Source organism: Mesocricetus auratus, unplaced genomic scaffold, assembly GCF_017639785.1.
Source record: "Mesocricetus auratus isolate SY011 unplaced genomic scaffold, BCM_Maur_2.0 Super-Scaffold_100009, whole genome shotgun sequence".
NCBI lineage: Eukaryota > Metazoa > Chordata > Mammalia > Rodentia > Cricetidae > Mesocricetus > Mesocricetus auratus.
In genome coordinates, this window is record NW_024429193.1 from 47114468 (window position 1) to 47130833 (window position 16366).

At 39.6% G+C, this 16366-nt stretch overlaps 1 protein-coding gene across 2 annotated transcripts in view; it reads right to left on the bottom strand.

Moving 5' to 3' along the window:
• Positions 1-487: 487 nt before the first annotated feature.
• Positions 488-16366, bottom strand: part of Vav3 (vav guanine nucleotide exchange factor 3) — a 319658-nt gene continuing 303779 nt past the window's right edge. The window contains exons 26-28 of one of the 2 annotated variants that reach the window (XM_040752019.1): positions 5395-5478; positions 3221-3372; positions 488-2620 (exon numbers count right to left, since the gene is read on the bottom strand). In XM_040752019.1, coding sequence (XP_040607953.1) covers positions 2579-2620; positions 3221-3372; positions 5395-5478 — 278 coding nt within the window. In that variant the 3' untranslated portion in view covers positions 488-2578. The remainder of the gene's footprint in view (positions 2621-3220; positions 3373-5394; positions 5479-16366) is intronic. The other variant, XM_005076659.4, reaches the window with a different exon arrangement.

Here is a 16366-nt window from a genome sequence, read left to right on the forward strand (position 1 = left end):
TGATCCGGGTGTGGTGGCACTCAGCAGGCAGAGTCAAGGATCTCTGTGAGTTCAAGACCAACCTGGCCTACAAGGCTAGTTTCAGAGAAGCCAGGGCTGCATGGACAAACCCTATCTGGAAAAAATAACTCTGATAAAGTTTTACATGAGCTAGGGTCCCAGATACAGTTGCACAAGAGACAGATGCACTCTCACCTGGATTCTTGGGGGGAGGGTCTAGGCCCTGCCCTGGATGAAATGTCAGACTATGGATACCCCCATGGAGGGCCTCACCCTCCCAGGGGAAGTAAGAGGGTATTGGGGGGTTGGTGGGAGGGCATGAGAGGAGGGAGGGAATAGGAGAGGGACCTGGGATTGACATGCGAAGCAACCTTGTTTCTAATTTAAATTTAAAAATAAAAATTAAAAAATAGATAAGAAAAAAGAAAGTGTAGATTATTTGCACAGAATGCAGAAGAAAAGAAAACAAATAAAAAGAGAAATCCTCTTAATGCAAGTAGTAACTATTTTATTGACATATTTACAAAATATTACAATGCAAAATACCATTCCAATTCACCATATTACACAAGGGCTACAGACAAGCAAGACAAAGTCCATGGAAAACATTTACTTCTGTCTTTGGCATTAGAAATCTACACAGATTGTGGCATTTAAAATCTCCAATACAAAGTACTAAATGTAGACAAAGTTGCCATTGGTAATGCCATGAAAAGAGGCTCTTCTACCTTCTGCTATGAAACTCTGAGGCCAATGAAATGCAACAGGAAGACCACATACCACTTGTGAGGCAGGGAGTCTATTGACTGAAATAAACAATAATGCTACAATACTGTACACAGGAGAGTTTCAATCTGTGGGAAGCTGTACTCTCCATAGCAACACTTGCTGACAGTAACAGACGAAACATCACCGAGACACAGATAAGACTTTCTGGGTAGGAATCCATTCCAAGAGTAGACCTTGCCAGCACAAGTTGACTGTACATACATTTTATAAAACACATTTTCATGACCATTTACACATATACAAAAGCTTAATTGTTCTCAAACACAATCACAGTTTACATAACTCTGAGGTAAAGGTCTTGAGTCTATTTAAATGAGATGTCCTAGCCACCAGAGGTCTCTTGGAGGGAGATGTATCCACTGAACAAGTTCTGGCACTCATGCGAGCTGGGAGAGGCCAGGCTGTCACAGCCCTTTCATGTCAGGGGTGACCTAAAAATCTGATGCAAGAAGCTTCTAGATTACATCAAGATAAAAATATCTTCGATTTCCTCCAATCAGGAACACTTTCTGAATCTTGTCAGAGCACAGATACTGCTGTGAAAGAAAGAGTCCACCATGGAAGGGTCAAATTAGCATTTTTAACCTGACTGCCTCAACTAGGGACTCCATGCTTCTCAGGAGGAAGATACGTAGACTCCTTATAGAACACAGTGAAGGTTTGGTGAAAGAAATATGCTGCAAAATGGATCATAGTGCTGATTAAGACATAGCTAGAATGGCTTCAGAAGGGGAAACAGAGGCACCTGGAGAACACTGGTGCCTTTTCTTCTGTACTAGAAACAATGTACGTTCCTTCCCAAATCCTCAATAAGGATCCTTTGTGTTACTATTAAAAAATAAAGAGTGGACATCAGCAAGTATGCCCTGGATCTTTCTGGGATGTGGGAGTAAAAGGTTTGTGTTAATAGTATTACTGCTATACAATGATGTCCTATGGATTGCAGTCCTTGATCTCTCTCTGTAAACACCTCTACCTCACTGGGATTCCTGGCAACTAAGCTTGGTTTGCCCAGCCAAGGTTCCTTTGTTAAGCATGACATTTCCAAAACACCCTATGAAATCATGAAAGTCGTGAGGCGTTAATACGAAGACACTCCCTTTCATGTGCTTTTCTTTTTCTTCTTTATAAAGAAGTGTGGAAATACAATCAGGACATCAAATAAATAATTAAAACCCCCTCTGTAATTTATCACTTATGGTGCAAACCTGAGCATGAGCCACTTTTATTTGATCGTGAGTAACATCTGGGGATGAAAGTGTTTGCCAAGCAATGAGTCACCTGTTGAACAATTTAAGACAAGAAATGCTGGATCTTTCCCAGATGGCAGAATTCTACTTTTTCTTCATGCCGGGGAAAAAGCAAAATTAAGCGTCTGTCTCTTTGTATCATCAAAAACTGTAAGAACAAAGTAAATATGCTTGAAACATTTCCTAATGGCTGGCATCCATGGTGCCTGACCCAAGGAAGTAAGGGAACCCTGATCCGATGTGTTTGCAGGGCTCTTTGGGGAAAAAAAACTTTTGGTTTTGCCCAGGTCCCTGACAATGACAGGCTGGCAGGCTGTTTCTTGCACTGTTCTAGGCAAGCCATTAATCTGTCAGGACCAGCGTCTTTAGAAATCCCAACATTAAGACTTAGAAGAAGAAAAAAGAGAGACAGAGAAGGGAGGTGTCGGACAGTCAGAATTGCCGCTTTCTAAACATGTCCTTGAAGCCATAATGCAGTGTAGGCTTCTGGTTATCCCTTCTTTGAGATTTTGGTGCAGTGTGCAATGCTGGACTCAACTTTACTCATCCTCTTCCACATATGTGGACGGAAACCAGCCCACCTATGAAATAAAAGCAACCAACATGTTAACACCTCTGTTGCTTCAAGGGATTCTACAGAGTATCCCTCATTTTTCTAAAACTCTAATTATGCCAAGGTTTTATGCCCACTGTAGGTGAGGAGGATTGGCTTAACAGCTAGACTAGGCCTCATAGAGACCGTGATAGCAACTAAGGAATAAGATAAACTTAAACGGGTTCTAATCCACTGGCGCACAAACAAATACAAATTAGGGCAATATGGGGCTTAGCACCATGATTCCCTCCTCTGTTGCAGGACAAGATGTATTGCAGAGGTACTCTATCCCATTCTTTCCAAGTGAGAGCAGGAGCTTTTAGAAATGCTTGGTGTACCAAATAAATAACCCCCATTCCTTGACACTTAGCTTCTGGAAAACCCTGAAGTAACTCCTCAATTCTTCCTACTTGCCAGTCAACTCTTGGCCTATACATTATTTCCCAACTCATTTTAAATAATAATGCAATGCATTCCTCAGCCTCTGGCAGCCAGGCTCTGGAGAGCCGTCTGCCACGTGATAGCTTGCCAGTGACTGTTCAGCTTTAATTCATGAAGAAGCAACACATTCACGGGGACAACTCACCCTGCCATTTACTTCTCCTCTCCACCAGCCATTTGCACTCATCTTTGTGTAAATCTTCACCATGTCCCCTTTCAATAAGGAGAGCTCCCGCATGTCTCTTGCACAGAAGTCATACCGAGCGATGGCAATGCCCAGTACCTTGGGGCTTAGCACTGTAAAGAAACAATGCAGAGTCTGAGTCAGTGTGCACTTGGTTGCAGCCAGCCATCAGAGCCTAATCAGACCACTGCTATTGGTGTGATCAAATGCAGAGCCGTGACTTCATTACAGATTAGTGATAATGACAGCGGAGTTTGAAAGCAGCACAGTCGCTGTTTCAATCCAATCAGATGTGATCGAGTTCATTCCAGACAGTTAAATAACCACTGTTCTGCTTTTGACACTCAATAAAAGCTGCTGTAAAACCAAAGCCAACCTAACCAACAACTTAAAAGAATATGTGATTAAAATCGAGATAACTTTAACATAAGCTTACAGATGATGGCACTGTATTCTGATTCTCATGAGAACCTCTGGGGTGAAGCTTTTGTAGTTTTAATCTGGTAACTTCTTTGGCTAAACTAAGAGTCACTGAATTCTGGGTTCTGATGAAAGTCTGTCAAATCAACAACATCACTTCTAAGTTAAGTGGCACCCCCTGCCCCCAGTCAAGCATTTTATGTTTAACCCATCTAGGGATGAACTCAATTACTGTTTCATGTACAATTTCATGTATGTGAAGATGTGAAACAGTTCTCACTGAAAGAACACAAAACCATCTTCTTTTCATGGAAACACAAATGTCTAATCAAAATCCGGGCAGAATGGGGTCATCTCCCAGTTTCAGTTTTCTTTCTTTTCTTTTCCTCTCTTTCTTTTTTATATCCCTGTTAGCAGGAGAGAAGCCAGCCCGTCTGAAAAGGAAACTCCATTCAGGCCTTGTGTGTTTGCTGTTCTCTAGTGCTTTATAACAGACTTTTTAGTAACTTTCCCACCTGTTGCTCTGGGGGTCATAAAGTGTATGTGTAGAGATTCCAAGAATCGCTCACCAGAGATCAGTGGGACTTTATAAATCTTAAATGGTAAAGGAACTTAAGTGTAAGAAAAAGCAACAAATGGAAACACCATCCATCTGTAGTATAACAGTTCCCAGTGCGCAGGTAGCTCATAATGACCCATGCTACCCTGGAACAGTCCAACCACTTGCCAACAGGGACCTCAGGCCTATCATTCATGGCTTTATAGTGACAGCCTTTTCTTAAGTCTCCAGGTGTCCATCATAAGATAAACGAAAGGCAATACTGTAGATTTCAGAACTGTAAAGGGAGTAAAAATAGGTCATTTTATTTTACCATTCAGGACACAAACCACTTTAATGGTTTCCTTACTGAAAATGGTCCCATTGCCCAGGCACTGTTCTTAAAGTCAGTGCACATAAAAACACCCCAGTGATGGAGAAACCCAATTGTAGACTTAACTGTGTGACCTTGCACAGGCCTCTCAACTCCTCTAGGCCACATTTTTCTCATCTATAAAATGAAAGGTTTGTACTAGCTGACTTCTAAGGTCTATTTCAGAATTCTATGTTCTATTGGGACTCACAGGTTAATTTTTAAAAAACCCACAAGGAATCGTACTTTATCTAGCCCCAGTGCCATATAAATAGTCTTTTAACTCTCCAGGTAACGACAGAAATTCAGATCAAAATGCCTGGATACCAGGTGAAGAGGTATAGAAATGGTGGACAATGGTCATCATTTTAAGAAATGCATACTGAATCTTATTCTTCCATTTGGAGAGGAAGTTGAGATTTGGGGCTCTTTTTATTTTCTTCATGGAAATGAACAATCCCTGATTTTTCTCCACTATGACTTTTAGCTCCCAGAGAAGATGAATGATTTTTCAGAGCACTTCATCTCATTTTAAATTTCTATCCCCTGACCCATTTCCAACCTCTCTGCACTGACATATGATGGAATACAAAATGTCATATTGACACTTATGACTAACACACACACACACACACACACACACGTGGAATGCCATGGCAAACAATGACTCTATGGCTGAGAAGAGTGAAGTACATGGTGGTAATGGAACTCAAGGAATTGTGTTTGAGATGTATTTACATGGGAAGCCACGCACAGAAGCCATAGAAGTGAGCGGTAGAGACATATAAAAGCAGAAAGCAGTACCTGACCAGAAAGGAGTAGAAGAAGGGGGAACAAAGCTGTAGTCTGGAGGAGTTACAAAAGAAAAGCCACACAACAGAGGAGGGGCTTAGAGAGGGAAAGAAAAAGAAGCAAAAGAGCATTTAAGAGTTGGCACAAAAATCTCTCAGTACAATGACTTTGTTGTTTGCAATCACAAGAAAATTATCACATCCATGTTGGAATATCAAGCTGTGTTTCTTACCCACTGTTCTCCTTTCACCATTTCTAAATGAGAAACATGCCAGATTTTTACATTTTGATTGACATTAGTTCTGCAATTCAGAGCTGTCTATCATTTTATAGGCAAACAGCAAACCCACTCCAGGTTGCCACCAGAGCCCCATCCATCCAAAGATGGCCGGATTTCCATTAGTTACAACAACAGGAAGGAAAATTTATTGGTATAAATATGTCTCTAATAAAAAACAATATGAATAAGTAAGAGCTTACAAAAACAGTACAGATAAGAACCTATAGGGTTGTGTTAACAAAACATAAAGAAACCATGGAAAAATCCAAGACATTTGTTAAGTTAAACTCAAACAATATGCTAAGAATCTCCCTTACTCCAAACCAAGCATGCATATTGTAGTTTAGTTTCAATAGGGAAAAACACAATTAGGAAAAAAAAAAAACACTGAATCTTACGTTGGAAGACAAGTTGTAGAGGGGTACAACAAAGATACTAGAAATTGTGCACTCATTTTTTCCACTATATGGCATCAATAATAGTTGATTATACTCATTATAAGTGGTCCTGAAGTGTTAGTTACTGTTTCTCGTTAAATTGAGTATATCGACAATTTAAGTTATTACGGTAACTAAGAGGAACACATTGATACTCTCTTTCTTTTGCATTTGAGATTAGGATTTACATATGGCTCTTTTCAGTGAGCGCTGTGGCTCACATACCTCTAATATTTAACCTGATATTTCCATGGTGCCATGACAACAGGCAAGGAATACCTGGCTTATAAACTTTATCCCAGTATTTATTCTCCCTTTCATCCATCTAGTAGACAACTGAACTCAACCATGTTTAGTCAACAGGAAGAGTTCATTTCCCTACCTCTCTTACATTTTGGTCAAACTGTATGGTGAGGTTCTGATGGAAACTATGAAAGCAAAAATATCATGAAGCAGCTTCTAGGATCCTTCCTTTCAGTACTTTATTCTTTCTTGCTTTCTGACATGTGAACATGGTCATCTTGGTCCATTAAAAGGGAACCCCTGAATCTGGGTGTCAGTGAGGAGGCCTAGGTAATCTATTGAGCCTTGGGCAGCAGATCAGTACCCATCCCAAGTATACACACGGACTTTGGACTCCCATAGAACAATGTGAGGTGCACTCTCACCCTGAACTCTTGGGGAAGGGTCTAGGCCCTGCCCTATATGAAATGACAGACTATGGACACCCCCATGGAGGGCCTCACCCTCCCTGGGGGAATGAGGGGATAACGGGGGGGGGGGGGGGTGGGGGGAGGGCACGGGAGGAGGGGAGGGAAAGGGAGAGGGACCTGGAACTGACTTGTGAAGCAACCTTGTTTCTTATCTAAATTTAAACTGGAAAATAAAAAAAAAGGGAAACTATTATCTCAAGGAAGATAGAAAAATGAGCTTGTGCTTACATAGCAAGTGCTCTAATCCCCTGAGCAATCTCCCCAACCCCAGTTTTCACTCTCTTGAGGTCTTCATGTACCCACTGCCAGGGAGAAGGGAGCATGACATTTCTAGCATAACTAACCTCACTAATGACAAAACATGTGGTGTCAAGATTCCTAGATTCCTATCGCATGTCTGTGAGAACTTAAATTAGAAGCTATGTTCTACGCCTTTACAGGAAATGAGATTTTTTTTCCCTTGGACTGTTTTCTATTTGATTCTTTACTTGGTCTAATTCTATTTAAAAAAAAAAAGGACTACATTTCTCAAAAATTCTAATGAAGGTAATATAAGCTAAGAGCTAAGAGTGAAATATTGCAAGAGATAACTTATCTCAAAAGGGAAGAAATGAGAAATCAATGACAATACAATTAAATGCCATTTAAATAACTTCAACAGCAGGTAGATAAATTAGACAGATAACTTGTCTACAATCAGAAAATCTAAAATGTCTGAATATAGGTAATGTTTTACCAAGGAATGTGAGTCTGTGTCAACAGCACTGTAGTGGGTTACCCCTTTTTCTTATCTAATCTTAAGTACCTTGAAATTATTTGCATTACAATACAGTAGCTAGAATTCAAAACTTCTTAAATTAGATCTAAAATAGCATAATTCTCGAATGCTGGAGAGACAACAAAATGTCTAAGAGCACTTTTTGTTTACACAAAGAATCCATGTTTAGTTCCTGACAGTCGCATTGAGTAGCGCCCCACTTCCAATAGTTCCAGTTTCTAGGGGACCTGACATCATCTTCTGGCTTCTTTAGGCTCCCCCATGCATATGTAAATATAAACAGACAAACATACATACATATATAGAAGTACAGATAAAATAAATTATATACTGCAGCTAAATTGCCATTATTCTGGATAATTAGCTTCAGCTTTTCTGCTGGCTTTGTCATGCTCATTTACTGCCCCGATTAATATAATAGGTTCTTAGACAGACCTTGGCTGTCTTAGCTCCATCCTGTGATTTCAAACATTTTCAATGACAGTATCTTGAAGAACACCATCATCTCAGATTTTACTTGTCGAAAACTAAACTTACCATCTTTCTTGTGGTAACCCTGCTGGTGCTGGCTAGTTTTCTATAACTTGACATAGAAAAGGTCAGTTTAGAAAAAGGAACCCCATGAAAGAAAATGCCTCTACCAGACTGGCCTGTGGGCAGGCCAGTGGTACATTTTCTTGGTTACTGATTGCTCTGAGATGGACCAGCTCACTGTGGTGGTGTTACCCAGAATGATGGTCCTGAGTGCTATATACAAGCCAGGAGTAAACAGTGTTCCTCCATGACCTCTGTACCAGTTCCTGCCTCCAGGTTCCTGCCCTGACCTCCCTCAGTGATGAAAGACTACAAACAGTAAGATGAAGTAAACCCTTTCTTCCTCAAGTCGCTTTTGGTCATGATGTTTTATCATATCAGTAGAAATCCTAAGAAACAAATCTAACAAACATACCTTTTTTTTTTCTTTTACTTTCCATGACTCCAGTTCTGTGGCAGCCTTGCAAAACCAAACACTATTAGAGTCTTCCTACCCAACCTTTACATCAAGTACCTTCTGCCTTTGTGATATCAGGTTCGTTATTCCTTCCAGACATCTCAACTCAGCTATCCCAATGGAGGTGCAAACACCATTCTATAGCCGCAGTCTCCAACTTGCTTCATGCTTTCAACTTGTTTTCTTTTGTAAACATTGCCTCCCAACTACTCATCCCAAATGTTGATTTTTTTGAGCAATTTGCAAAATTATGAGGTTGAAAACTCTTGGGTGGAATCACATGACAATTCATTAAGTTGGTTTCTCCCCCTTTTTGAACAAAACATTTTAGAAAGTTCACACATTAATTCTTTTCCCTAGACCAGCTTCCTATTGCCCCATGGCCTTCAGCTACATTTTCAACTGCGGACTTTGGTTTAATTCTAGAACATTTCTCCTTTCCCTGGGCTCCCTAATTCAAAAGCCTACATCAAACCCTTCCCAAGATCCATGATAACCAACTCAGATGATATCTGCCCTTTCTTGCCCTCTCCTAGTCACCCAGTTGGTGTTCAGCCATGTCACAGCACATCCAGGTCCTGCTGTTCAACATCTACATAGGTAGCTCCACTGAGATGTGGGTACTGGAAGGCAGAGACCAGTTCTGCATCTCCCATAGGACAGGCCCTGGTCCTATTCAACAGCCTCCACCCACGAGACAAGCATCTTAGCTGGGTGTTTGATTACGTAGTTCTGTATGTCTCCCCTTCCCATTGTCTTAGCTCATCTTCCACTTACTCAGCTGTTCTGTAACACTTCCAAGAAAAATGTGACAAGACATAAAGGAAAGAAAGTGAAATATACTCTGGCTTTACTCCCCAGGCTTTCTGAGGACTGCAACCTAACAGCGGCATTCCTACAATAACTAACTCTTCTGAGATGCTGAATGGCTATTAAACACTACACGTTTCATGGCATGAACCATACCGTTTGCCTGAGGAATCCCTTTAAAGTAAAAGGTTAATCAGTTTCTTCTGCCACTGCATATATATCTCTCAGCCAAGCATTTAAGGGTTGGTAGGGATGATTTCCACTTCTGTGCACTATAGCATGATTTATTGTTGCCACTCTTCCTATATGTCAATTTTCTCTGCCTCTGGCTCCTTGACTCTTTGTGCTATAAAATCAGCATTTGAATGTTCTGGCACCTACTGAAGATAACATGCTAAGCTAGGAAAATATGTGTTCAACTCCAGATGTGAGTAATGTCAGAGTTGGGGCATCTAGATAATGGATTCTCTAGAGTGATTTAAATTATATAATGTTTTCCTCCACACTAGAAAGATACACATCTATCTCTACACACATGCACAGATGAAAAGTTCCTTAAGAAAATTTGTCCCATCAGACATTATTACGACACTTCAGCGTAGGAATCATTGGTGGGCGCACGTACTGGAGCAGGATTAGGAAGGACCTAGGAGAAGTGACGTCCAAATGGGGGTGGGTGTTGATGGCTATCAACTCCTGGACTCTCACTTCCCGGTCAGTTCATCACAGGCATCCTCCCTGCTCAGACTTCCTTATTCGGGGAGCTCCTATAGCAGTCTCTCTGCCACTCATAGAAATGAACATATACACAATAGGCAATAATGAGTTCCTTTTCAGTAGCATGGTCATCAGTTAGGTGCATGATTCAATTGAGGCCCCATTTCTTTCTTTCTTCAATCATTTTCAACTTCACATCGGTACAGAGGACAAGCTTCCTTGGTCAGACCCAAGAGGAGGGTTGTTTGACATATGTATGACACCTGTTTCTGAGATACCACTCGTGGAGCGTTTTCATTAAGTGAATGATTCACAGTTTAGTGGCATAATGCTTGCAATTACAAAAGATGAAGAGTATAATACTTTCTCAAGTTCAAAAAATAAAGACTGAAGTGCTAGCATTCTCTAGCAGAAGCCAAAGATATCTCTTAAATAAAACAGGAATGGAATACTTGCATATAATCATAATAACTGAGTGGATATTTCCTAGCAGATATCATATGGTGGTGAATCTCGACTGGGAAGATGAAGGCACAAAACACAGAACTATTTTAATTAAAGGAAAAAGAACAAAAAAGAACAGGTTAAAAGGAGGATCTTTTTAATATTAAATGAGTTTATTTCCTATACCTTATACTTTTGCTATCAAGGTAACTAAGAATCACTTCGTAGCATTGTAGTCTGCCTTGACCGAGCTACAAATGTTCATGTGCAAGCCAAAGTAAGTTCAATTTATAGTAACACTGAAATTAGAAACAAAATTCAATCAACACCTTTCTTTTAGGGTTTGAGTTATCAAGTCATGGACTAATTTTTGAACTAACACCCAATTATCCATTACCTATTTTATAGACCTTTTCCTTAAGTGTTTGTTAATTATTCTCTGGTACTTGTGACATCATTTAACACTTTTAGTTTTAACCAGCACATAGAGTCACATTAATTTACATAACAGGAAAATTTTAGAAAGCACTGGTCCAGTGCATTTATTAAGACAGTGATGTGTGATAGCGTCCAGCAGTGGCAGAGAGGGGTTCCTGAAGCCCTGAATTCCTGAGTCAGAGGCTTTGATGAACTGTCCTGCAAGTTTGACTTTTTGTGCCAAGACTGTGTACAGATGGCCTGACAGCAGAAAACATGCTGAGAATATAATGAATGCTTAATTTAAATTTGTTATCCTTACCCTGATTTTAGAACACAGACATTGTTGTGTAGACATCCAGTAATATCCAGTGGCGTATTACCAAATATCTGTTTCGTTACCTCCCTCAAAGAATACAAATCAAAAGCCTCTTGCTTAGTTGGTTATATATTTTAGGTCTTACTATTGGAAAAATAAGGGTAATTCTCATTTAATTGAATGCTGATATCTAAGTGAAGAAATCTCTGTAAACATAAAATGTAAATATCGAACAAAGAAAAGTTATGTGTGGGAGAACTGAATAGTTGCATGGTACTCATGCTCCACCATGTAGACATCGAGTCATCAACAAGAAAAGAAGCACAAAGTCTTCCCAGATGTTATAGAACATAGGACAGTAGACATCACCTTGGGGATTCAGATTATTTATGTGTATACATTTTCTGGGACTATGGATTGGATCCTAAATCCATATTCCCTAAAACAAAACAAAACAATACTGCTTTCAGCTGGATGTGAGATGAACCTCTTAATGTGTCTTCATCTTCCTTTGTTTACCTAGTCTGGCCTTCTTGTGCTGTCTCATCAGAGAAACTAGAACCACACTTTAAAAACATAAAGTCAGATTATCTTTCTCTTTCGTTTTAAGTCCTCCAAGGCTTCCCGTTTTCTTGCAAAGTCAAATTTAAAGTACTGGAGGACTTCATAGGGTCTGGCCTCACCTACTTCTTGTACCTTGTTTCCTGATAGTCTTTCTCTTGCTCCTGCTCTGGTGGCATTGTTTAGGTCACATGAGTTCTTCCTGTGTACCATCTGTTCCCTCTCTTACATTCCTGAGTGCTTTTACACAAATGTGATCTTTACATTGAAGCCTACCCTGGAGTTCTATAAATCCATGCACACAAATCATGGTCCCATGTAATGAGAAAGAAAACAGAGTTTATCGCAGGAACAACATGCAACTTAAAAACAAGTGGCTGATGCTGATTACATTGTGAAGGTAATTTAGTAAGCAGAGAGAACATAATGCCTTAAACTCCCATTGTTTTCAGTAACTCTTAAGTCAGCACAGTCTATACACTCAGTGACTAAAGTATTAGGTTTTAGCTGTTCTACAGACATACAAGGTGTGAGGATATTTATAGGAACTCATAATTTATAATGAAGGTGATAGGAATGGCCTTGTTAGAAAGGAAAGCTTAAGTGGTTGGTGTCAGCCTGGTCAACTGGTAGAATAAGAACTGCTAATCCATCTTTCTCTTTCATAGCTAAGGGACCTCTAAGTTTTCTCAACATCCAACTAGCCCAGTTAAAACTCTAAACCATTCCCTAGCACATGGGACATCATTGTCTTGTTATGTGCTTTTGTCCAAGGCGCTTCTCAATTTCTAACACTATATAATTATTTTCCAACCCATTGTCTGCCTTTCCTACCAGCACATAAACTCCACAAGGGCAGACGTTTATCTGTTCATTCTCTGCTCCATATACCCAGTAATTCAGATAGTGCTTGTTCTGGACCAGGGTCTCCATGAGGACAGGATGGATAATCCAGGGAGGGAGATATTGGACAGCATATAATAACTACAGAGAGATAAAATAAGTTCTTAGGTTAATTCAAGTCTGCAGAACCCTTTAAGGACATAAGGGGATAAAAGATAGGGGAAATTAACTGGAAATAGTATTTGTTGCTATTTTTTGTTGGATTATTTTTGTTCTTTGGTTTTGTTTATTTGTTTTTAAATATGCCTACTAAATAGTTCTAGCTAGCATGAAATTGGTAATATAGGCCAGGCTGTCCTCAAATTTATGGTGGTAGTCTTCCTGCCTTGGTTAATTAAGTGCTAAGATTACATGCACACACACCATTTCCAGTGAAGAAGGACTTTTGCACTGGGGAAAGGGGAAAACAAGTCAAATGATACCAAAATCTATTGTGCAAAATTCTGACAAATTGGAGTGTATTCATAGAACAGTAGTTCAGGACGCTTAGATATTTGATAGTTACTCATGTGGTAAGTGGTAAAATAAATACTTAAAAGAAAGTAAGAGAAAGATATACAGTAGAGAAAGGTTACTTGATGAAAAGGTTGTAATATTTGTTTTAAATACACAGATAACTTTATAGCATGTTCTGAGGTTATCATAGTACAGTGGGAGAAATACACATATATTTATATGTTTTAAGCACTTGTCATAGTTGGAAAAATAGCTGTAGTAGCTAAACTAAGCCATATTTATTGTTAATATAAGGAAAACACTTAATTTTGTTCAAGATATAAGGTGAATGATTTATGTGGTAGTTATGAAGTCACCTTAGAGTTCAATCAAAGACTAATAATGTAATCAAGCATTTGTTCACAAAGCTCCCTGCAGAGCTGATAAGGCTGGCAAGTCTGAGGTTGCTGGATCCTGGGACAGTTCTCCAGCATGCATACTCATTGTTATGGCATCAGGTGGTATTGTGTAACACCCAAGAGGTGTGTGTACTACAGAGTGAGCTGCAAACAGATAAATACTGAATGTGCAAAAATGAATGAAAGAAAAAGGAACAAACAGAAACCCTGGATGATGGTAGTTCTGAATGCTGACGGGAAAGAAGAGAGTTGCAGAGTTCTTTTTTGTTGTCATGTGCAAACTTAGAACTTGTAGCTTAAGCAATGTACCAGTGGAATACATCAAGCCCTCAAGAAAGCTCTCAGGATTGACTTGCACAGATAGAATCATGAAGGAATTTTTAGAAAGAAAATTGAAAAATTTTCTCAATTTAGATAAATGTGCGTATTTTCTAGGCAAGAATGGCTTGACAAAGTCTTGAATCAGGGCTATCACATATGTGCAATGTATTCAAAATGGGATGATTATACGAATGAGCTGAATTAAGGTCAATTTTCAATTTAGAAAGAAGACTTCTACGATTGGACATTGCTAAGATAAGAACTGCTAAGAATGTTAAGTGTTGCTTTTTTGAGCTATGAAATATTGAAAAGATAGCATTGAATGAGGTTATCTAAATTTGTAGAATTTAAGTGTGTAAGCCATATTCTTATGGGATCCCAGAAGTGATTACTAATTTTTGGAGCCATCACCCTCAGAAAATGTCTTAGAGTAGCCAATGAAGCTCTTGAAATGTGTAAATAAAAAGGGGAGGCTAGCATGCTCTAATCATAATGATGTATGGCTTTGGTCGACCAGTTGCCTGAGAACTGAATCATCTGTGGATATCATATTCATGTGAAGGGGGAAATTAAGCAAATGTCAGGAGAATGTTACAATTAAATTATCCCATAGGGTACACAGTGAAATAGCTGAGCTGAAGTCCAGCGATGAAGACCAAAGTACCAAGGGAAAGTAGAGGACTTTACCACTGTTTTAACACTTGCTAAATGAGGCTAACACAAAATTTCACACTGGGCAACAGCGTAGGACATATGGAAGTGGTGTCAGGAACAGTAGTAATGATTGCAAGAGGCAAAGCATCTAATGCTGCCCACGTGCCAGACAGTCCTCTAAGTGCTTCACGCCTACTGACTCTTTTAAGGCTCATAGTATCAGATTTAAAAACCAAGAGTCAACTTAGGAGTCAGAGGCAGGCAGATCTCTGTGAGTTCCAGGACAGCCTGGTTTACAGACCGAGTTCCAGGACAGCCTCCAAAACAATATAGAGAAATCCTGTCTCGAAAAAAAAAACACACACACACAAAAAACCAACCAAACAAACCCCCCCAAAAACAACAACAAAAAACAAAACAAAACAAAAAACCAAGAGTCGGTGTTGAGTGTGAGATAAACTAGGGAAGTCTAGACAAATACTTCCCTCTAAGGCAAAGGTTCTTAACCTGTAGATCAAGACAAAACCTTTTTGGGGGTTGAATGTCAGACCTGCATATCAGGTATTTACAATTCATAACAGTAGCAAAAGTACAGCTATGAAGTGGAAACTAAATAATTTTATGGTTGAGGGGTTACCACATGAGAAACTGTCTCAATGAGTCACAGCATTAGGAAAGTTTAAAACCACTATTGTAAAGGAGTATACCAAATTTGCATCATTCTGTGGAGACATGCTTGACAGGGGAAACACTTCATAGTGCTTTCTGTTGCTGATTTTTTTGTTTGTTTGTTTGTTTTGGGTTTGGTTTTGATTTACAGGGCTGGAGGCATACAGAATACTTCATTGGAGGGGCTAGCTTAATGTATATAATGCCATGTTCTGTTAATTGACAAATTATTGAATATCAGACAGGATTCTCTGGTTCACACATTCTACACAGTACTTGTTAGTATGTGGGCATCTGTACTGGCCTGTCCTTGGGGTTCTGACAGGATATGCTCCCAGCTGCTGCCACTAAAATCACTGCGTTTTAAAAGGGCCCTGCCCACCTCTCTCTCTGTCCCATTCTCTCTCTCCTTCTCTCTCCCTTTCTCCCCACCTTCTCTTCTCTCTCCTCTCTCCTGCTACTCCTGTCTCTGGAGGCCGGTCTCTCCCTCCCCTTCCCACTTTTTGTGATCCCTTTCCCTAAGAAAGAACCCCTCTGCTTGAACCACGTCTCATGGCATCTTTCTCTCACATGTTGCTTTTCTTGTATTACAACAGTACTTAAGACAAATGGCTCCACAGTGATGCTTGAGAACATGTCTTGGTTCACAGTGCTTCCTCTTGAGAGAAGGATCCATTTCATAGTGGCAAAGCTGTAATCCACTGAAAGTACTGCACTGATTTGAAGCCCATTTCTCCCAGTATGCCCATCTGCATCATTTGGCCTATCAGCACCAATAATGCAAAGTTCCTTTATTACTAATTGAAGCAAAAAATGGAAATTAGGCTCACAAATTTTAGAGAATAGTTAAAATCAATATTATGAGATTACCATGGATCTAACAGTCTCCCTATCCCCTATATAAAGATATTTCCAGTCTGATCTTGAGGAATGTGACCTTACTTTTAAAAAAATGAGAGGTCCTTGTAGGCATTATGGATCTCTTAAAGTCATTGTGTAGTAATTTATATTGCAGGCCTAGAAAACTAATATGAAAATAAAACTAATATTAAGGTTATCAAAATAAAATTAGGTATCAACACAAAATGACCAGTGAAAAGATGACAAAAGATTGAG